Source organism: Trichosurus vulpecula, chromosome 5 (assembly GCF_011100635.1).
Source record: "Trichosurus vulpecula isolate mTriVul1 chromosome 5, mTriVul1.pri, whole genome shotgun sequence".
Lineage (NCBI taxonomy): Eukaryota > Metazoa > Chordata > Mammalia > Diprotodontia > Phalangeridae > Trichosurus > Trichosurus vulpecula.
In genome coordinates, this window is record NC_050577.1 from 133,074,157 (window position 1) to 133,098,249 (window position 24,093).

Below are 24,093 nucleotides of genomic sequence, written 5' to 3' on the forward strand. Positions count from 1 at the left end.
GGATGGGGAATCTGCAGCCTCAAGGTCACATGTGGCCTTCTAAGTCCTTGGGCTGTGGCCTTTTGACTGAGTCCAAGTTTTACAGAACAAATCTTTTTATTAAGGGGATTTGTTCTGTGAAGTTTGGATTCAGTCAAAGGGCCACACTTGAGGACTTAGAGGGCCACATGTGGTCTTGAGGCCACAGGTTCCCCCTCTCTCCACCTAGATAAATAGCAAATCAGAAAATTCCAAATTACAAATTCTGAAAATCAAATTCAAAGAAAATTGAAAGAAAAAAAGAATTGATAAATAAAACTAGGAGTTTTAAAAATACGATTTTTTAAAAAGAGAAGAAAAATTGTATCAAAATTGAGGGGGGAAAGTAATTCACAATTGAAGAAATAAAGGTTCTCAGAAACTATTTTACTAAATTATATGCAAATAGAAATGATCACTTTAGTGATTTATGAATGTTTACAAAAATATTAACAGAAGTAGAAAACTCAACTTTAGTAAAAGAAATTAAACAGGCCATAAATGAATTGCTAAGGAAAAAAAAACACAGGATCAAATAGATTTAAAAGTGAATTATGTTATTCAAATAACAGTTAATTCCAATATTACATAAACATTGGAATGATGGGAAAACAAGGGATACTTACAAACACCGTCAATAATACAAATATGATTTTGATACCCAAGCCAGAGAGAAACAAAGCAGAGAAAGAAAACTAAAACCTAATATCCCTTAAGAAGTTCAACATAAAACATTATATAATATAATAAAATATAAACATAGAGGCTATAACAACATATTTAAAAGATTTCACTTAACAACCAGTTTTGGTTTTATATCAGGGATACAGGATTGGTTTAATATAAGTAAGACTTAAAACCCAATGTTCCATAATAAAAACAAAAATAATAAAAAATAAATGATTCCATCAGTAGATACTGAAAAGCTTTTGACAAAATTCAGTATCTATTGCTGTTCAAAAAAAATTCTTTTTAAACATTAAAAGCATAAGATTCATGAGATCTTTCCTTACTGTAGTAAATAGTTTCTAAAACCATAAAGCAACCCTGTGAGGCAAGTAGTGCAAGTATTTTAAATCTTCATTTTACAAGGTTGTGAAGAAAGCATTTTTATAAAATTCAAAGCACTCTTTAAATGTGACTGGATCCTTAGATCCTTAGAGCAAATCTGTGGGATACAACAAAAAGACCATTCACGGATTTGGAGTTAGAGGTTGCTGTTCAGTTGTTTCAGTCATGGCTGACTCTTCATGAACCCATTTGGGGTTTACTTGGCAAAAATTCTGAAGTAGTTTGCTGTTCCCTTCATCAGCTGATTTTATAGATGAGGAAACTGAGGCAAACAAGGTTAAGTGATTTGTCCAGTGTCACATGGTTTGTCAGAAGATCAGGGTTCAAATCCTGCCCTTTTCACTTAATCTTTTTAACCTCTCTTTAACCTTTCTAGGACTCAGTTTCCTCATCTGTAAAATTTGAGGATTAGCCTGGATTTACCTCCCTTGATCCCTCCTATGATCCCTTCTAACTCTAAGACTATGATCCTATGTGATATAGCAACAAACATCTATGCAGTGCTTTTAAGGTTTTGCAAAATCCTTTTAATATATCATCTCATCAAATAAGATCAAATGACATGTTCAAGATAACTTAGCCAGTTATTCTTGCTTTTAGTCTCCTTTTCTGAGAAAATAAACCATTTGTTGAATATAATACAGGCACATTTCTGAGTGAAAATTGGATGATTAATCTCAGTAAAAGTTCCACTTTTTGTGCCCAGTGTCTGAGTGAATGTCCCTCAGCCTTGATGTACAGCTCTTGGTATAATCTTTGTTTATTTCTGACATGCAAATTATTGCATTCTGACTGCCTAGGTATTGCCTGGGGAGGAAGAGGGAGTGACCTTGGGAGAGAGTGGAGCTTCCCACCGATAGAAGGGAGAACACCCTTTTTTTGACATACCTTCTACTGTACCGCCCTTTGGGTGAGGGCCTGCACATCAAAGGGTCTGTGGCCAAGCAGGTTAAGCATTGGCACTCCCTTTCATTTCTGTCATCTTTGCTTTGAATTCTAAGCATACAAAGGAGGTTTTGAAATATGCATGTGGGAGGAAAGGATGGGTGTTCTTTTCATTCCCTTGGCAGTAGTAAAAATTAACTAAAAATATAGAGAAAATCCAGGAATTTCTAAATTCCCATCAAGATTGTCTTGAAAACTGGTAAGCTCATGAGTTTAGTGCTTCTCTCATGGGTGATGATAATCTCTTTTCCTCTCATCCACTCCCACTTGTGTACTCTCCAACTCTTGCTCATCCTGTTCTCCCCTCCTAGGCCGCCTTTGTTCTCTTTGTTGTTGTTGGTTTTAGTCACCGAATTGATAAGATGTAAACAAATAGATGCATTTAGATGTGTGTGTATGTGTGTGTGTGTGTGTGTGTGTGCGTATCTCCACATACACATACTGACGCATGCACATGTATCCTATGATAGGAAGATAAGGTAGAAACAAAATGCTATGAGAGCCTAGAGGAAAGAAAAGTCACTTTTGCTTGGAGCTGGGATTATAGGGGCTCATCAGAGACTTCGTTGGGAAAAAAATGGCATTGAACTTGAACCCTTTAGGACAAGTAGGATTTCATAGAAGGGAGAGATGAAGAAAGGGCTTTCTAAGCTTAGAGAATGGCTTGAAAAAAGACAGGTGGCAAAGTAGGGGACACATTAAGGCGTATAGTGTATTTTGATTTGATCAGACCAACTTGGTGTCAGAAGATTTTGGAGTTTGGTGTCCTTGTTCATTAATCTCCATCTCCTCACAGTTGAATGGAGTTATAATTCCAGAGATTGGTCTATGTTAAATGAATTTGACAAACTAGGCACTATGGTATGTAGAGCGCTGGCCTTGGGCTCAAGTTAGACTGCGTTCACATTCAGCCTCGCAGACTCAATAGCTGGAAGTCACTTAACCTCTGTTTGCCTCAGCATCTTTGTCTAAATAATGCGAATAATAATAGCACCTACCTCACAGGGTTGTTGTGAGGATCAAATGAGATGATATTTGTAAGATGCTTTGTGAACCTTAAAGCACCACATAAATGGTAGTTATTGTTGCTATTATTATCGTTATAATATTTGCTTCTATCTTTAACAGTTTTCTGTAATACATTTATTCTCTATTTCCCTACCTTTGACTTACCCTAAGTCAGACTTTGTTTAGGGAAATCACCAAGGTTTCATTTTTAACACTTTTTGTTGGATGAAAAGTCGAGGGGAAAAAAGCTGTCTGCATTTGTCTGAGAAAATTAGATCAAAACAATGTTTAAAAAGGTGAAATTACAGAGAAAATCAAATACTTCACCCAAGGGCATGAAAGGACTAAATGATCACCCCCCCCTCTTTTTTAATTTGTAGCTCTACGAAGTGGACTCAATGAAATAACTTTTTAAAAATCTGTTCAATTCATTAGTAATTTCTGAAATATTGTAGTCATTTCTGATTTACAGATTATCTTCATAGGGACATAATAATACTCTAAAATGCTGTCATTTTATTATGGTACCTTTCCCTTCATTTCACAAGAGAAATTAACATGAATTTTATGTATGTAGATTTTAAAGGAGGTTTCATATATGGATGGAATTATGTGCTAGCATATGCTTTTGAGCTTTTGCCTTTGGGGAGAATTACATAATAGAAAATTGAGTATAGAGGGTTGTTTTTAATTGTATTACTTTAATAGCAATAATTGCTCTCCCAACCTGTCCAAATAGTTTTTATTAAATAAAGACAATTTAAAAACTAAAGGCTAGAACTCTGCCTCTCTGAAAATCCTTTCATATGATGAGTGAATAATTTCCATGTAGTGTGTGAAGTCTTATAACAGGTCTTTAGAAAACCATTAATTGTGATGAAAATTCCCTTTTTAATGGATAGAAACAGTGTTTGAGAAACACATAAGGTTACCTTGAAGAACTTATTTTTATAATCATTAAAATAAAAGAACTCCCCTTCATAATGACTTATTTTTCTTAATGAATATTTCATCCTCAGCCCTGTTCTCGATTCATGAATCAAGAAGTTATATGTGATTTCATTTATCTACTTCCTTAGGGAATATCTTCTTTGTGCTCAAGATGATTACTTCTCAGCATTAATAACTCATTTGATTTGAGACAAACGAACTCACAAATATCGAACTAGAGACATAGAGCATTTATTAAGCACTCACTGTGTACCAGGCACTGTGCTGAGTGCTGGGGAAAGAAATATAAGCAAACAAAACAATCTCTGCCCTCAGGGAGATCACATTTTAATGGAGGAAAATGTCAGGTAAAAGGGAACTGACAGATGGCAGGGAGAAGGAGAAGGATGGAGAGTTGTCTTGAATGAGAAGAAACATCTGGGATCCTTTCTGAAGTTGTGGTCTGGAAGAGTGAGTCACCAATCAATTTAGCTGAGTCTTAGGGGAAAGGCTCCTCCAGAGTGATAAAGCTACAGGTATAAGGGAACAAAAAATGTCCAGAGAGTAAGTTGAGGCAGTGAAATTAATGTCCTTATTAAAAATATCCTGTATTATCAGGCAGAAACCCTCTAGAAAGATGAAAGATGAAATTGTTGAAAATGCCTCATCTTAGATTACAATATACAATTCATTGGGGTCAGGTGGTTTGGATACTATTTCAAAGTTTTAGATGCTTATTTGACCCAAAATGAACTCAGAACCTTTTGAATAAGTAATGAATTGAAGAAGGAAAAAAAAAACAAGATTTATATAAAAAACCTCTTCACAGTAATAAAGTAAGTCCCTGTTTACATTTTGGGAAGAAATTTACTTAGAAACACCAAGAGAGTATAGAGAGACAAAAGAAAATGGCCCAGGACAGAGCCTTGGGAGATGCTCATCCTTAGTTGGCAGGAAGAGGAGGATCCCAAGGAGGATACTGAGAAAGAGTGGTCAGACAGGTAAGAGGAGAACTAAGGAAAGAACAGTGTTATGGAACCCGGAGGAGGAAAGTACATCCAGTAGGGGCAAGGGTGACTGTGTTGAAAGCTAAAGAGTAGTAAAATAAAATGAGAACTAAGAAAAAACCATTGGATTTAGCAGTTAAAAGATTATTCATCATCTTGGAGAGAGCAGTTTCACTTGAGTGATGGTATCAGAAGCCAGTTTGCAAGGGAGATGATAGATAGAACCTTTATTAATTAATTTCTATGTGCCAGACTGTGCTAAATGTTGGGAATACAAATACAAGCAAACAAGGCAGGCCTTCCTCTCAAGGAGCTTACGTTTTAATGGGGGAAGGACAGCACATAAAGAGAGTTGTTGAAAGGAGAAGAAGGATACCTATGTGGGAAGCATGATAAGGAAATATCATGGAGGCATGGTTCCTGGCAGAAACAGAGAAGCTTATCAGATAGTAAGTTACTATATTATTCCTTTCATAGTGGGGAGAAGCCAAGAGTGAAGCCAGAGTCTTCTCTGGGATGGAAATGAAAGCAAAGAGTATAGACAACCTAGCTAAAAATTGGGCTTTGAAAGGGAGAAGAGATGTAGGATAATAGCTTAAAGCAACAGCAAGATCAAGTAAGCATTTAAAGGAAGGATGAGAGCTGGGTGTTTTTGGTAAGCAATAGAGAAAGGAGCCCAGTGGATAAGGAGAGACTCCAGATGAGAGAAGTTAGGATGGTTATTTCACAGGAGTCAAAAAAGTGCAGTAATAATTACATAAAGATTATATGGTGTGAATAAAATTATCAGCTCTTCAGTGGATTGGATGTGACCTCATAAGATGTAATACAATATATGTGTGTGTATGCCTGCATTTTACATCAGAACAACAAATATTTTAATCTGTGAATTCATCAGTTGTAGCATATTACACTTTTCTAATTATTTTGTGAACTCTGAAACATAAAGTAGCCTGTTTTAGTTATGTTAATACGGCATATTAGAAAATATGTTGTTGGTTGTCAGTAGACGTCTATGGTAATTAAGGTCAGAGGATTTAAGAACGCTGGCTTGTAACTCAGTTGATTCAGCCTTTTAAAGTCAGCAGAATTTGTCTCTCTCTTTTTTGTTACACAGTTGGTAATGGTTAAAGAAAAAAGTATTAGATTTTCCCATTTGTTATATGGAATGTGAAAGTGGCTAATTATTGGCTTTCTGATCTTGGCTTAAAAAAAGAAGTATAATTTGTTCAATACAAATGCTAATAAAATGCCCAATATATTTTCACAACAACTATTATTTAACATTTTGAACAACAAAAAAAATTGAGTTTTATTTGGTTTTGATGTTGGAGTAGTTTTTCTACTAGAGATGACAACACAAAATTGTCATTTTGATATAGAGAATTGAATTTACTTCTAATAGTTAGGTCCTGATTAGTGGGAATAATGAATCCCATGAAGCACTCCTATTACTGGAATTCGAGATGCATATTTCCATTGGGCTAGAACAAGTTTTCCTATTTTATATAATTATAACTTCAAATAGTGCAGCCACTTCATAGGATTAATTATTCACACTAATTGGTGCCTAACTTTATATGGCTATTCTGGAATTGCTTGGACCAGGAAAATGTTGCTAACTTTTAATTCTATTCCTACTGCTATCAGCTAATCTCTTGTTGTAGTTCAGTGGTTTCAGTCATGTCTGACTCTTCATGTCCCCATTTGGGGTTTTCTTGGCAAAGATACTGGAGTGGTTTGCCATTTCATTCTACAGGTCATTTTACAGATAAGGAAACTGAGGCAAACAGGGTTAAGTGACTTGCCTAGGGTCCCACAGCTACTGTGTGTCTGATCCCAGATTTGAACTTACAAAGATGAGTCTTCCTAACTCCAGGCCCTGTACTCTATCTGCTGCACCACCTAGCTGCTAATCTCTAATGCACATTTTATGCAGTAGTTATTCTGGACTAACTACAGAATATTGCATTTGGTAGCCATTTACTGGCCATGAAATGGACTTTGACACTGATAGCTTGCTACCTTTCGAGTCAGACAGAGATTGTGTTCTTTCCTTTGATTTAGAGAACTTCATCACAGAATCTTGACATTCTTGGAAGTACTGAACTAGTGAATATGCATAGTGTGGTTTCCCATCATGAACTGTATTTTTATAAACATCTTTCTTCTTTGGGAAAAATGAAAGTGCTTGGAATCTCTGTCTGGGTTTATTTCAAGTCATTGCAGACAATTTGTTTTGAGCTTTGTTTAAATTATCTTAGAAAACTTCAAAGTATTCAAAGTATTCTCAAGTAACTTTATGTCTTTGTGTATTAAGTATGCACCTCATTTTGCTTTGCGATTAATGTGTTTTTGTTTTTACTTTGCTATTAATTTCAAAGAAACATTTGCTTTAAAAAGTCCTTTACGAACCCCAATATTTAATATTGGTATTTTTGACTAATTCTAAGGGCAGCAGCTATTTTTGCCTTTCTTTGTGTCTTCATACTTATCACAGTGCCTGGCACATAGTAAGCCCTTAATAAGTGCTTATCAATTAAGACTAGAGTATCCTCTTTAAAGAGTACCAGAGGGTTATGAAAAAGCTAGGCATCCAGGCAGAAATAAAACATTTCTGTACAATTTAAATAATGATTTTTTAAGTAAATAAAACTCAAGGACAGAATAAGTAAGATAATATCCCCAAATCCTCAGCACCTGATATAACATTTCTCTTAGTTTCCCTCTGGGGTAATTCAGAAATGATATTAAGAGCTATTAAGGGGTCCCCTGAACTTGTCTCTTTGAGTTGCCATATTTTCCAGGAACACTGGACCTAGAGCATGCAGGAGGCCTTGAATGTGTCAGGGACGAAGCTCATTGATACTACCAACAGCATTTGTTTTGAATAGCATTTGGAGATGGGAGAGGGAAGCCATCAGTAGTCTCTTCATTAATGATCTTTAACAGAAAACAACTGGTATATGAAGTTGATCCTATTTTTCTTTCAGGCACGAAGGAAGGAGGTGTTTATTCAGGAACGATATGGAAGGTTTAATCTAAATGACCCATTCCTGGCTCTGCAGAGGGACTATGAAGCAGGTGCTGGTGATGCAGAGAAGCCAGTTTGTACCAACCCTCTCTCCATTTTGGATGCTGTCATGGCTCATTGCAGGAAAATGCAGGCGAGAATGTCCACACAGCTGGCTGCTGCTGAAAACAGACAAAAGAAGGTACTTTAGCTGCTAAGTAACTCTTTAAAAATTTCTATTTCCATTCCCCCCCCCACCCCAGTGCTCCTTAGTCTAAACAATCACTTTCAACTACTGGTTCTCTTGTCTCCATGCAGCTGAGTGTCTTTCCAGGTCTGCTCTAGCAAAGCAAAAGTGGTAGAGATAATAGACTCCAAGCATTAACACTCCTAAAAGGTAACAGATGGTGGTATTGTGTGTCTAGGCAGTGAGGGTAAGCATCGATTAAATGAAACTGAACCCTCTCATACCATCATTTTTGTAGTTCAGATGTAGCATTTGCATCAGGATCGAGCGACCTCCTAGAGGTGTGTTTTGTTTTCAAAACTGATTCTTAAGTGATCTCTCTTTGCTTTAGTCGATGTGTTAGAAAATAGTTTCACATAGTTTTCATTTGGTTTATTTTCATAAATGTCACCTAATGACAAAATCCATAATTCACGATGTTTCTAGAGGATTTCTGTTGTTTTTTTTTAAATGAGCATATTACAAAAATGCATTTATGAATTATAATAATATTAGAATAGAAGAAACTCTGATTTAAAAAGCTACAATATGCAAAGCTTTCATGTAGATGTGGAAGCATTGACCCTTATCTTCTAAACCCTGCTGCTGATCTGCCATCTGAATGCAATTTCTTACCTTAGTTGTATTTATTCATGTGGAAAGAAATATGTAATAGGCCGGAGTAAGTTCTGCTTTATGCCCAAATACTCCAGTAATATTTAAGGTATAGTACAGCTGCTGATAGTTTTTCTTGTTAACTGACAAATACTGGCAGCCAAGGCCTTGAAAGTTTCTTTAGTATTGTTCATTAAGATCAATTTTAGGCCCCTCCTGGTCTATTCCCTGAGGTAACTAAAACTGAAAGCAAGCAGTATGTATTTTTAGATAAACGGTAAGAGTGAAATAGAAATCCTGGAGACATTTTTGCAATTTCAAATTTTGTGAAGTGCCTTTTTTTATACAGAAATTATATAACTGCTGAAGTAGTTATATTCTGAGTTGCAGTTCTATTCCTTACTACTTTCTTTGCCCTGCCTTTCTGATTTAAATAACTTAGCATCATAGTACCTAGTTAGGCTCCTGGACTCACCACCCACCTTCTATCCTAGTTTTCAATTCTGGATCCTTCCCGTCTCCCATTTGCTGCTTCTATTCCTGTCCCTGCTGTGTTAGAGGACAAATCCAAGAAAATGCTTTCTCATCATGATATGTGACTGACTGAATGATTACTCATATGGATTACAATATATGAATGAATAGAAAGCAATTATTAAGTACCTATAATATACCAAACATTGTGCTAGCAACTGTAGGTGATGGTGGTGGTGGTGGTGGTGGTGGTGGTGGTAGTAGTAGTGGTAGTATATAAATGCAAAAATGAAGCAATCCCTTAATTTAGAACATATATATTCTAATAAGGCGAGACAATACATATAGAAGAATGGTGATAGAGAAAGGAGTTTCAGTCTGGGGAATTATATGAATGGTGAATAAATACATAAAGTAGAAGCAATGATGGTATTTATTCTATTACCACTCAAAGCAAAAAGTGGAAAAAAGGGGGTTGGAGGTTAGGTGTCAGTAGCAGAGAGGATGACAAGATATTTAGGTTGGATGGGTGGAATGTGAAGCATAGTCTGGGGTGAGCTAGACAAAGTGGGTTGGATGAGTTTATACTCCTTCAGGATGTTGTACTCCTGGAGAAGAGCATCAAAGCTAGTGGACTGCAGTAGTAAGTAGTAAGTCTCAAGAAATCTGATCTGAAGTATCGCTGATTTGAATGGGGAGGAAAGGGGAAAAGTAGCAGGAGGTATCATGGTACCTGCGGTGGATCACTGGATGGGATCTGATAAGAACATTAGTATTTGACAGCCTTTTCTTTGTACTTATCACTCTCTGCTACGTATCATGATAAGATGAAGATTTATCCTACTTATTTGATTTTTAAGCTCCTAGCAGGAAGATTTGGAGTCTTCTTCCATTTCTGTTTCCCCAGTTCATATATGTCTTGCCCATGTTTAACATTTGCTGAACTAAATACTCATGATACTCTTGAATATAGACTCTGCCTTGAACCACTACCATTTCTCTATCATTAATTCTCTAGTCTACAGTTCACCCTAACTGCTTTATAATTGCTTTTAAAGTCATTTCTTTCACATCTGGTTACTAATCCTTGGAAAAGATGGAGACCTTGAGATGTACATTCCCCTGGCTTGAAGTCTCTGTATTCTCATCTTCTTCCTTCCCCACCCCCATCGCCTTGTACCATCCAGTCTTATTTCCCAGGAGTTTCAAGTCAGGATATTTCTTTCATTACCTTCATGGGAACACTCAATAGTTATAGCTCTAAAAATGTGTTTTCTGTCACCTGAGAGAACTCATGTCCTACTTTATCTTTATGTTCCCTGGCCTTATCAACTTACATTGTTTTTTCAGACTTATTCCTCTAAGGATGTATCCCCAATTCTGAATGTCTCTTTTTCCTCCCTTCCCTCCACCCCAACCATTTATGGCTTCTTTTCACTCCCATTTCTTCCCTCTCTTCCTTTCATGAAAGTTATCACTTAATCACTCCTAGACAAATCCATTGAATTCTCTGCTTTTGGCTAGACCTTTCATACCCTTGGTCACTTTTTCTCCTTTAAACCCTTTTGTGTCTTGGTTTCAAATATATTTATTCTTCTTTCATTTGTTGGATTCTCCTCTTTTTCTAATGATAAACTTTGAATCTCTGTGATTTAGTTTTGAATTCTTTTCTCTCTTGACACACTTCTAATGGTAGCTCATCTGCTTGCATAGTAACATGACATCACCTTCCTGATGTCATGGTCTTCTTCTAGAACGAAGGACACAACAACAGTTTTAGCTACTGGCTATGGTGGATGATCCCAATTTTCTCTGCTGATCAGTCAGCCACTCTTCATTCCTGTACTTATTGCTACCTGGAGGACATCCCCACTAACAGCATCGTTGGATCATAGACTTTGAGCTAGAAGGGACCTTAGAAGGTTTGTGTGGCACTATACCTTTCAACTTCCTCCGTAATCACCTCTCTAACTTCTCTATTGTTCCATATGCTTTTTCAGCTATTGCTTTCTAGTCTTAAATTATTGTGATTTTTGTCTTCCCATTCCCCCTCGTTCATCACTTCTTCTATTTTCAATTTCTGACATTTTTCTTTCATAATATTTATGGCACTCCAATAAAGTCCTACTCCAGTGTCCAGTCACAGCATGGATAGTAACTCTGGTCTCCTAAAGAATATGCCAACAGAATTTAAGCTCTACTAAGGAGTCCTACTGAGCTAGCAAAAACTTCTGGGTATCGATCCAGTGATAGATTACACATGATGGCCAGTCAAGGACAATATTTGCTAGATTCAGAGAAGCCCATCCCTTTTTTGTCCTCTATAATTCATAAAGACCTTATATTAAAGGATAGAAGGTGGAGGGAGTACCTACATTGGCAAAGTTATGGATTTTTGGCATCTTTTTTTTCTTTCCATTTCCATACCTGTCACCTAGGCTTTCACCAATCTGTGCCCAAATTTGGTGATAGTTTCCTCTTCTCCGTTTCTCTGCATTGTTGCAGTGTTAGTAGGCATTTTTATTTTTCACTAGACTTGAGATTTCACTAATGTAGAGGTCTTGCAGTGAAGAGTTTCCTCTACCAGGGCAGATCAACACCTTCTCTGCAGCTTAAAGTATTAAAGAGAGATTCCTGGGGTAATAAGAGACTAATTGACTTACCCAGTGATCACCCAACCTGGGATGTGTCAGAAACAGGACTGGAACATGGACCTCAGGGGTTGGCTCTGTATCTACTACAATCTACCACCTCACTGGGATCTATCTACATAGCAAATTAAAGCTTGCAATTATGTATACACAGTATCATGTAAACCTCATACCAAGCCTCTGAAGGTACTGTTATCCCATTTTACAAGTAAAATGAAAAAGAACCAGATTTGAATTCATGAAGATGAATCTTTCTGACTCCAGGCCTGCCACTCTATCCACTGCACCACCTAACTGCTCTATGGCTCTCAGTTACCTTTCAAATAAGGTAAAAGGCTTCTACAGGTAATAGAGAGGTCTGCTCTCTTATCCCATGTTTAAGGAAATGAAAAAAATTCTTTCATCCAGAAAGTATTTTCTCACTGCTGTGTAATTATCAATCTAACATATATAAGTACAAACTAAAAGTTCTTGTTAACCTCATGATTGTCTGGCTCTCTCATTTCTCCTCAAATTAGGAAAAACATTCTTCTGACCTCCATTTGCTTTCTTGATTAACTAAATCATCCAGTCCATCCTCCCCCTTCAGGCAAATAACAAAATGATCATTTTATAGATGAGCAGAAGTTAAATGACTTGCTTAATATTTCACAGATAAAAGTGATGGATTTGGTACAATGCCCTTCTGTTGTATCGTCTACTATGCCACATTGCCAAACATGGCCTCCCTGCCACTGCTTGTCTGCTAATATGGCACCAAGACAATACTATTCTCTTCCTTCATGCACTACCCTCCCCCTCTTTACTAAATCTCATATTAACCACACTATCATGGCAGAAAATCTCTAGTCCTCCTATATAATTGTGCATTTTGGACTACAAATATTAATATATGAATATTTGTTATGTAAATTTTAGATCTATTCGATGTATCATTCTTATTAAATGGTTAAATTCCTCCAAGTATAAGGACCAAGTATTCAAATTCCTTCATCACTTTCAGAGAATCTGATATAATACTTTATACATAGCCAGTGTTCAGTCAAGGCTGTCGTTGACTGCTTGGAAAAGTTTGGAATTATTATATTGTATATATCATGCTAATGTGTTAATGTGATACACTATATTAATATATTATAGTTTCCTGGTAAGATTTGGTTGCTACCGTAGTCTGTAGCCTTTTCTGCCCACTGAAATTAAGTTTTTGGTTGACAGTTGTGTGATACTCCATTGGGCTTTGCTCTGATTCCTAAGCAGATATTCTAAGGTCAGTGATCAGCAGTGGCACTTATTTAGAACAGAGAGTAAATTTAATGTAGCACAAAAACACACAAAAGAACAATAATGGAAAATACTTTGTTTTAAATTTCAGTAATAAGATCATTAATGAAAAGAAAATGATACTTCAAGGAAACTTGAAAGGAAAAGATAGCTGAATTACATCTGGGCCTTGTTAAAACTTTATCCTTACACTTTCTTTTTTTCTTTAACTTTGATATCTTTGTCTTTTTTTCCATTTGCTTGAGTTTTTGGACATGGTCTTCTTTGTGGCCTATGAACTTATTACATATACAAAACTTGAATTGTTTTGCTCTTGCTGTTCAGTTGTTTCAGTTGTGTCTGACTCTTTGTGATCCCTCTTGGGGTTTTCATGGCAGAGATACTAGAGTGGTTTGCCGTTTCCTTCTGCAGCTCATTTTACAGATGAGGAACTGAGGTAAGCAGGATTAAGTGACTTGCCCAGGGTCCTACAGCTAGTAGAGTGTCTGAGGTCGGATTTGAACAAATGAAAATGGGTCTTCCTGATTCTAATACCAGCACTCTATCCACTGTGCCACCTAGTTGCCCCTTGAATTATTCTACAGCCTAAGAAAACAGGTTTTGGCATTGTGGTTGGCTGCTGAATATTCATTGACCTTCCTTTATGAGAAGAAATAATCTTAGTTAATATTGAAACATTGGTTTACACTTTGCAGAGTACTTCACCTATGTTGTTTAATTTTATTCCCAGAATACTACTGTGGGATAGATACTTAGATTATCTCCCTTTCACAAATGAGAAAAGTGAGGCTTAGGGGTTAATTGACTTGCCTGGTAAATATGTTACACAGCTGGTAAATGTCTGAGGTAGGATTTGGACTTGGGTCTTTGTGCCATCTAGCTGCCTCAGTAATGTAATAAGGTCAGAAAAACTAAATGAGCTTCTTTTTATTTAAAAATCACCAAGCTATTACTATGAAGCCTGCTAATGGCAGCTTGGTAAGCATAATGGATAGAGCATTGGACCTGAGGTCAGGAAGATGTGATTTCAAATGTGATCTTAGGCCCTTAATAGCTGTGCGACACCTGACAAGTCACTTAACCTTCATCTGCCTCAGTTTCCTTAGCTATAAATGGACATCATAGTAGCACCTACCTCCCAGGGTGGTTGTGAGGATAAAATGAGACAACTATAAAATGTTTAGCACAGTGCCTGGCACATACTAGGTGCTTAATCAATGTTTATTTCCTTCCTTCTTTCATCCATAATTAAAGTACAATGGAAATAATTCTTCTGTTTTTCCTTTTCAGAGGACTTTAATATTTCACATTTAACATCTAGGAAAAGATTGACTTAAACACTACATTGAATATTAAGGACTTTGTTTCTTTTAGCTTCCAATGGCATGTTTGCACATATACCAAAACATACAGAAATATATTTTAGGGGACAGGGCCAATTTTCATTTAGTTTAGGACTGAATAAAGGTAACAAAGGGTACACTTATGACATAGGGAGTATCCTGGGAACTTAAAAGAACCATATAATGCAGTGGTATCATGAAGTGCTATCTAATGAAGTTTGGCAAATTCATACAAATTTTACTCTAGACTTTTCAAAACCTCTACAAAGCCTTGTAGAAAACCACTAAAGTCTCCAGAGGTTTTAAGAAAAACAAACCCACAAACCACATCGACAAGATCCAGTGCATTTCAGCTGATGTCACTGAAACTTACTTTGTATTTCTTGGATATAGTGCATTTCAATTATGTTCTTAAAATTTTAAATGTACTATTTTGTGATAACTTATTTTTCCTGGCTTTCTAAGTTATACAAAGTATTGTGTCAGGAACTAAGGATCCAGAAATGGAAAAAGGACATTGTTCCTCCTGCCTTAAGTCAGGTGAGGCATAAAATGGAAAGACATTTACTCAGCAAGGGTGCTTATCACTGAGATGATGGCAACCCAGTGTCAAGTTCAAAACAAGGAGGTATTTCCAGTGTATTGTGAGGTTCTCTAACTGTTCTTAATTGTAGATGACATTGTGCTGATAGCATCAAGCACCAGGATATTGTAAAAACCACTTGGAAGATATCTATTATCATTCAAAAATAGTTTGGCCTCTCTGTCCATCCACACAAGAAAGACCAAATGAATGAAGAATGTCTCTTGTCCATATTCCACATACATCTGAATGGATATCTTCCAGAGTTTTCCAATAGATGGTTAGTGATGTGGGCCCAGAGTTGAAAAGAAGGAGGTGAGCAACCTGGATTTTTTCCCAGAAATGGGAAAGCACTTTAATGAACCTCACATTTTTCTTAAAACATCATAGGCCATTTAAAAAATATATAGTCATTTTTACCAGTTTTAGTTTATGGCAGTGAGACCTAAAACACTACTGCCTTTGATATGTTAAATATACAAAGGGCAGTGGAAAGATATATGCTGGGTAAGAAAAGGCTGTAGCATACAACCAATAAGGAATTCACAATAAAAAGAATAAAGGATGTCATAAAAAGAATTGAAATGACTGACCTATCTCCTTTTTCTCTTGTTCAGTGGGAAGAAAAAGGAATAAACATTTACTAAGTGCCTGCTACTCATTTCAGTATCCTAGCTGTTAAGAAAATCCCAGGATTAAACTCCAGAAGAGAAAAAGTATAGATTAAGTATTTGTAGAACCCCAGAAAATAGAATGGATGGTCTGCAAGAAGCTCTAGGGTAAAAGGGCAGAACACACACACACACACACACACACACACACACACACTCTCTCTCTCTCTCTCTCTCTCTCTCTCTCTCTCTCTCTCTCTCTCTTCCTCTCTTTCTCTCTCTCTCTCCCTCACTCTTTGAAAGAAGAGATAAAGAATAGAATGAGAGGTCTTGCTGGAAAAACAGAAACTGGAAAAAACATTAACATAATAGTGTAGATCCTGAAAAAAAGAAGGGAGGAACTCAATCTCAGAATTTCAGTGATACAACTAGATGTATTGAAGCTTAGTTTAAAAATAAAATGGGAAACAAGGCAGATTGAGTTACTGTATTATCATCAAGCTGCCTGAAAGGTATGGTGAAACTAAATAACCAGATAAAATTGTTCAAATAATCATAAAAGACAATTGTCAGAACCAGAAGCTACGTTAAATTGATGAGTTTCCAAGGTCACCAGAGAGAAAACCCCCCAAAAGTAAAGTGTTTAGAAACATGATTGACAAACTGCAGGGTACTCCAGGTTGGAGAACAAAAACTACAAATGGAAGAAGCTGTAGGACTATGCATCAAATACCAGCAAGTAAAGAATGGACAAAGAAAAATAAAGGCAAAGGATCTACATCCAAGAATAACTTATCCTTTAAACCAAATTGTAATATACAAATGGGCGGGAGGCTAATTTTTGAGAGATTTGATGCCTTCCACATATTACTTTTGAATAAAAGAGAGCTGGATAGGATCTTTAAGTGGCAAATTCAGTGGAAAAAAGATGCTTAGAGACTTGTGCTTAGAGACTGATACAGAGTGAAGAAAGGAAAACCAAGAGAATAATCTACTCACAGATCATAACAATATAAAGGAAAACAACACTAAGAGACATCATAATTCAGACTAATGACTAATCTTGATTTCACAGGACTTGTGATGAAAAATTTCACTTCTCTAGATGTGTTGTTGGCAAAGAATGGAATGTTGTATCTGCTGTCATATGGGATTGATGGTGTTCATTTCTTTTGCTGAACTATTTCTCTGTATTATCAGAGAGGATTCCTTGGTAGTAGAAGATGTTATTGGGAAATAATGGTGATGTAAAACAAAACAAAAAAGCATTAATATTTTTTCAAGAAAATGACACTATAGGAAAGTTATAACTGTAGCTTAGTTATAGCTCTAACTCTTGCTACTATTTGAATTAGTTGTTAGCCCTGACAGGTGACAAGTGTATATAATTTTAAAGACATTGACTCTGACTTTTTCCATTTCTTTGGCATGTAAAACAACTGTTACCACAAGGTCATCAAATGAGCCCAGAAACATACAACCAACATTTGATCTCTTGGTCAAGAGGAGAGACAGAGCCGTTTAGTACAATGATGCTTTAGAGTATATGCCCATTTTGAAAAAAAAAAACATTAAGGAAGAAGATTGTTGAAGATTACAAATAGCAGCATTTCACAAAATGGAGAAAGTAGTGGAGATGACAAGCCTTAAAGCTGTTTGGCACAAGATCTAATAAAACTAGATTATCCTGAGAGCATTTATAGAAGAACAACAAATAGATATAAAATCAAACAGTTCTACCAGTATTTCCATATCAACTTTTTTAAACTCACTAATGAGAACGGGATCATCAAATTTGTACTCCTTCAACTCTATAACTGATGCTGTAAGGATATATGAGTAAGTGGAAATGGCATTCAGTTCAAGAAAAGTGGCTAGACCAGATCATATACATGTAGAATAAATAAATTCTAGAAAGCAACACGATTTTAAATCAGAAGTAAAGATTTAAAATAAAGTTGTATCTGGGAAGAATAAGTTCACCTACACAATATCAGTAAACACTTACCCTTGTGCCCTTTTTCCCATCCATATAAAAATTTTAATAAGAATAATCTATGCATGTGTTGAGGAGGTTCTTAAAACTATTGTCCTCACAGTCACATAGCTAATAAAACATGTAGTAAATGAAAGTTCTCACTCTTTGTTGGTTTGTTTGTTTTGGCCAAGTCATTTTGGTTTTGAATGAACAGGGGACAATGAGACTTTAAATTGTCTGCTCCAAAAAGGTGTCTCCCGGGTATATGTTAAGGTTTTTCGAGATTCCTAGAGCTTTGCAAATGGAGAGATGACTTTATTCAAAGATCCTCTGATTATCAGTATTGAGTAGGGCACAAAATAGACATGTTCTTGCCAAAGTTGTTGACTGCTGTCATTGTTTGCCTACCATAGTACCTGATATATAGTAGGTGCTTACTAAAGTTTATCATTTGATTGCTACCCTGTGCAAATTCTAAATGGAAGGATGGCTGTAGGACGAGGTGATGAGGTTCCTGTTTACAAATGACATCTTGCTGATCATATTGAACCCTAGGATACAAGTTCTACCAAATATTTATGTTGTTATGACATCTTCATTTTTAAAATAATTTTTATGTTGATGATCCTTGGCTTTACCAGGGGATGATTAAAGATTCTGGCAAGAAATAGATGCTGCTGAAAACAATACATCCATTTCTCCTCTGGCCCCAGTAAAACCAAATAGAAGATTTTATGTTGCTGAGATTATGGCATGCAGATTCATGGACAACCCGTTTATTGATTTAGTCCATGTATCTTGGAAAAGCACACCATTTTGGCTGTTAGGTAGGACCAGGCTTTGGAGGAAATTATGTGATTGGTTTTCATTTGGAAAATTGCACCTACTTTTAGTAATCCCAAGTTGTTCTCTGCTCCAAAAATCCATCTTTTTAACACTGGTATCTTCCTTGTGGTCCTGTGTGGATGCAATAGTGGAATATTGTTACCTCTGAAGAACTAAAAGAAGGTGGGCCAATCATGTAGTGAAAGTGAATGATGAATAACATATCTATAAAATACAAAAAAACTTTGAAGACAGCTTTTATTACACTGAGTAGATAGGTTTTCTGTGGAGGATTTATTGAAAGACATGGACAACAATAAAAAAATACATAGACGAGGTTTGCTTGGTACTAGTGGAAAGCATACCTACGCTGATGAGATCACAAATCCATTGAAGCGAAATGTAGATCGAAGAGGGAAGAGACTGGAGGTAAGGAGACCACATAGGATGTCCTCGCAATAGCCTAAGTGAGAGATGAGAAGGGCCCAAAGCATTGTGCTATAGTATGATTGAACAGGAAGCGATTTGAAGAATTAGAGATGATGCTAATGTTTCACATCTGTATGGCCAGGAATATGGTGCTACCCTCAAGAAACATAAAGATATTAAGAAAAGAGGTAGGTTTGGAGGTGGGAAAGAGGGAGATGATGAGTATGGTTTTGGACTAAGTTTGATGTCACACCAGGACATCCTGGCTGAGTTAGAGATGGGGGATTTGAGCTGAATGGAAATAAACTGGGCTTCCTACATAGATGTGGGAATCACCTGCATAGAAATTTTATTTGAAAATGGATAAAATTACCAAAGGAGAAAGTATAGCAAGAAGAGGAAAAGATTGATAGGGCATTAAAGCACACACATTTCAGATGACAGCAAAGGAGGCTGAGTAGCAGTTTATGTAGAAGGACAACCAAGAGAGAAGTGTCAGAAGGCAATGGAAAAGAGAACAACCAGTAGAAAGTGGGGGTGATCTGTGACAAACATTACAGGATTATCACAGAAGGTAAGGACTGAGAACAGATCATTGGTGACCTTGGAGAGAGAAATTTCAGTAGAGTAGTGGGGACCAATGCCAAACTGCAGTGAGTTGAAGACTGGTTTGGATGGTGAAGATGTAGAGCCAAGAAGAATGAAATATCCTTTCTAGAGAAAGGAAGAGGATATGAAACAATAGCTGGAAAACTAGGAGAGCTGGAAGACAGGAACGGATTGGGTAGGGGTAGGGAGAAGTCTTCTCTAAAAACCAAATTTGCCTGCTCATTGTTGCCAGAAAGCAAATCCCTAACCTATACATTTTCATTTTTTTAAAAAATTCTAGTTAAAAATGTTTACTTACTGTTCTAGAATACTTGAATTAGGAGTATGTGATTGTACATTAATTCCTTCCTTGCAGCCAATAACAAAATGAATGACTCCTAATGAAGTCTTCTTAGCTGAAGCTTTGAATTCTTCTGCTATAATTTCAGAACTTTTACCTTGAACTCTGACTTGGCTATGTAGCCTTAAGGCATGATCATCCATGTACTCATTTCTGCTGAGACTCCTAAGAAGATTAATGATTTGGGGGTTTTTTGTGTGTAGTGCTGAAATTTGTACAGCAGTCAATTTGGAAATGAACCAAGACTGTTAATTACCTAGGAACTTTGTCCCTCTTAGCCTTCTAGGGATTTGACAGTAACCTAAAGCTTTTCCATTTGTCTTTTTCATCTTCTCAAATAGATTTTGTTACTTTAATTTGCAGTTAAAGCTGGGCTATGCATTTTTCCAAAATATGTGAAAAATACCTAGCCTCCTTTTTATCTTGTAGGAACTAAAGGGCCTTGAAAGCAATATTTTAAAATAAAAAGCCAAAACCAACATTCTTTTTCTGCAGAGAAAGAGCTAACAATAGCTTAGTGTATCAGATACAGCTTTTCCTCAGTGATAGCTCTGTGTAATTAGGTCAGTTGCATGACAGAGATTCAATTTTGTTTTTCATTTATACAGCACATTTTTGCCACCTCATTTAAATAAGTATTCTTTATTCCATTATATTGATTTGTATTCATTGTAGTCTACCTTCTTATAGTATTCACCTCATGACATCTTATAAAGATTACCATGGAGGTTTATATGGATAAATAGCATGACATAGAACCTTGTGTAAAATGACATTTTTTTGCAAAAGTAATTGTGCCATTTTTTACATTTGCAATTGTTTTTAGCTCATTCTCAAGACTTTTTTGTGCAATTCATTGTTTTAAATCAGCCTTTGTTAAATTGAAGATTGGAACCCCAAGGGGCTTGTTAGAGTTCCTTTGAGGATACAGTAGAGACACCGACATTTAGCTCTAAACAGTTACGTGCTGTATAAATGAAGAAAGGAAACACTTCTTCTACCTCCTGACCCTTTCTCCTGTATCTCTCCTTTCCATCGCTGAAATTCCTCAATAATAGCAATACACAGTGTGGGAAGGCTTAATTCTGACCTGATTGGCCATAAGACCTATGCAAACAACTGGAAAATTGTTGGGTGGCAGGAGAGAGCAACTTATAACATAAACACATGCAAATAATAAAATAAGTTTGTGCAATTATTATTAAGACTCTTTTACAGTTATGACTTACTTTTAAGAATATTCTTCATGTTTTCTTAGTCTATAAATGGCCACATCATTTCACTTTCTTTAGTTTGTCTATAGCTTCTCCTTTGTATTCCACATTGAGTTGAAATTAATTGGCTTTGCATTTACTGCTATATATCCACCTACGTAGTTTTCTTTCTTGGTTTTGCAACAGCATGTGTTCAGTGTTCCTCTTCATTCATTTCTCCCACTTTGGCTTTGTGAGCTATTCTTGAAACAACCACCCACTTCGTTCCTTCCAACCTACTTAACATTTATTCTCACAAATCCTTCTGCAAAATCTCTTTCTTTTGTGAAGGCCCATACCACAAAAACCACCCTAAACCACTACCTAGAAGTAGTTGTGGGTAGACATACCTCAGTGAGACATTAACAGTACAGTGTAACAAAGGCAATTTTCATTTCCATCTCCTGACTTCTTTCAAATCCCTCTTAATATCCCATTCTCTAAAATAAGCTTTTCCCTCCCCTTCCCTTCTAATGGTAGTGTCTTCCTTCTCAGATTATTTCCAGTTTATCTTGTATGTATATTTGTATATTTGTATATATGTGTGTATGTATGTCTGTGTGTGTATCTTGTCTGTATGTAGCTTTTTTACGTTGTGTCCTCCATTAAACTGTGAATTCCTTGAGAACAGGGACTGGTTTTTTTGCCTATCTTTTTATCGCCAGTTCTTTGTACAGTGCCTGGCATAAAGTAGGTGCTTAATAAATGTTTGTTGCTTTGACCTGACATTGAAGGCAATCATATGTCTAAGCTATAGTCTCATTATACCTATACCGAATGACGTTCTGCAACTGTAGGAAAGAATGTTTTTAATTCATTAAGAACCAGTGCTTCCCACTGTCAGTGTCATAACTTTCCTTGCTCCCTCTCTCTAGCCAAGCATCCTTCTATGGTGACAAGTTTTTTAGAAACACTTCATAGCAGTAGTGTCAAACTCAAATAGAAAAAGCGACCCTTCATCTATACATAAGGATCCTTGCATGCCACATATTAATTTACTAATGTTATCTGTGTTGTATTAAATTTTTATTTATTTTGTTAAATATTTCCCAATTACAGTTTAATCTAGTTCAGACTGCACTCAGGAGTGTTGAGTGCTGCATGTGGCCCACAGGCTGCACATTTGACAGATCTGTGGGATAGCATAAACTATACAGAAGGATACTATATTGAGGGAGAGCTGTTAGCAGTAAGCCATACCAAGGTTGATAGTTCTGGCTCTTTGAAAATAGAATAGTAAGCACATTTGAAAAGAAAGCTAGTTCTTCCAAAATCCCCTTTACCATCTCTTTCAAATATAGCCCTATACTCTGTCATTCACATACCACATTGGTCTGTACTCAAATATATGTTTCGTTCCCCCACCTAGATTTTATTACCCCTGGAGGGCACTGACCATGTTTTATTCATCACTTTATCCCAGTATCATTGTTCATTTTTACGTTTGTGTTTACCCAGTGCCAAAAGTGCTTTGCACAATTAAAAAAAAATTAGTCCTGTGATTAGACCAGTGTAGAGAGTGCCTGATGAGTAACTCCCTCTACCAATACCAATCTGCACCTTCTCCATAATTTAAAGTCCTAGTGGGTTATCTGAGCATTGAAAAGACTTAAATGACTTTCCCAGGGTCACACACCCAGTAGATGCCAAAGGTGGGACTTGAACCCAGATCTGTGGAACCTCTCTGTGGCCAGTTCTCTCTCCACTATGCTATACTGCCTTTCACTTTGCACATGGTGGACAGTGGATAGGCTACTAGACTTGGAAGAAGGAAGATGAGTTCAGATCTGTCCTCAGATTTGCTAGTTGTATCACCCATGGCAAGTCACTTTACAAAACTCTGCCTCAGTCACTTTATCTGTAAAATGAAGATAATAATAGCATCTGCCTTCCAGGGTTGTTACGAGGGTCAAGTGAGATAATATTTATGAAGCATTTCGCAAATTTTAAAATGCTCTTTAAATGCTAGTTGTTAACATCAACTTCGTTGTCATCATTATCGCTCATGCTTGCTGAATTGAAATGAAATCCCCTGACTTCCTTAAGATAAGGAAATAGGTACTGAATGAATGGAGAAATTATTCTTTTTAATGAGGAATTCCAAATTGAATAAATGGAGAAATTACTCCTTTTAAACATTGTTTAGAGAGTATATACAAACAGAATACTGAAATTATTTTGAACCAAATCTAGATATCTGAACCAAATGTAGATAGCCTCCTAATATTTTACCTGAACAGTACAACAAAGAAATGTGTTCATGACAACTGTGAAATGAGGATACTTTGATCTTTTGCCTCCTATGCTCGCTACCTTTATCAAGTTCTTTGTGCTACCATTTGTTCTCTCTGGGCCCTCTTCTCCATCCCCACACCTCCCCCAATTCAAGTTATTTGGAGGTAGAAACTGTATGACATTTTGATTTTGAAATCTTCAGTGCCAGTTTACACATAGGCATTTAACACACATTGGTTGACTTGAATGCTGGTTAATTATTTTTAGGAAAGACGAAATGACAGTTCATGAAATCATTGAATGTTGGAGGTAGAAGAGATCTTAGCAGTCACCTGGTCATGGGCTTTGAGAATTGAAGGAAACCTTATTGATTATGTAGGCCAACCTCATCCTTTTACAGAAGTGGGAACTGAAGCCCAAAGGAGTAAATTCACTTGTCTAAATTATACAGCTAATTAATATTAGAACCAGAACTAGAGCTCTGGTCTGCTCTCTCCCAGCCTTTTTCTGTAACCTTAATGCTAGAAAAAGTGAAAAGAATACATGAATAATATATACTTTTCTACTTAACAAACCAAGCTATTTCTTTAAATGCTTGCTCTGTGCTGCATGACTTGAGGTTTTTGCCTGTTCTTTCATTTCTCTACA

The 24,093-nt window shown here is 36.4% G+C and overlaps 1 protein-coding gene across 1 annotated transcript in view; it reads left to right on the top strand.

The window, feature by feature from the left end:
- Nucleotides 1-24,093, top strand: part of CTTNBP2 (cortactin binding protein 2) — a 199,384-nt gene that overhangs the window by 65,844 nt on the left and 109,447 nt on the right. Inside the window, exon 3 of the mRNA XM_036761077.1 lies at nt 7,973-8,194. Within this exon, the coding sequence (XP_036616972.1) occupies nt 7,973-8,194 (222 nt within the window). The remainder of the gene's footprint in view (nt 1-7,972; nt 8,195-24,093) is intronic.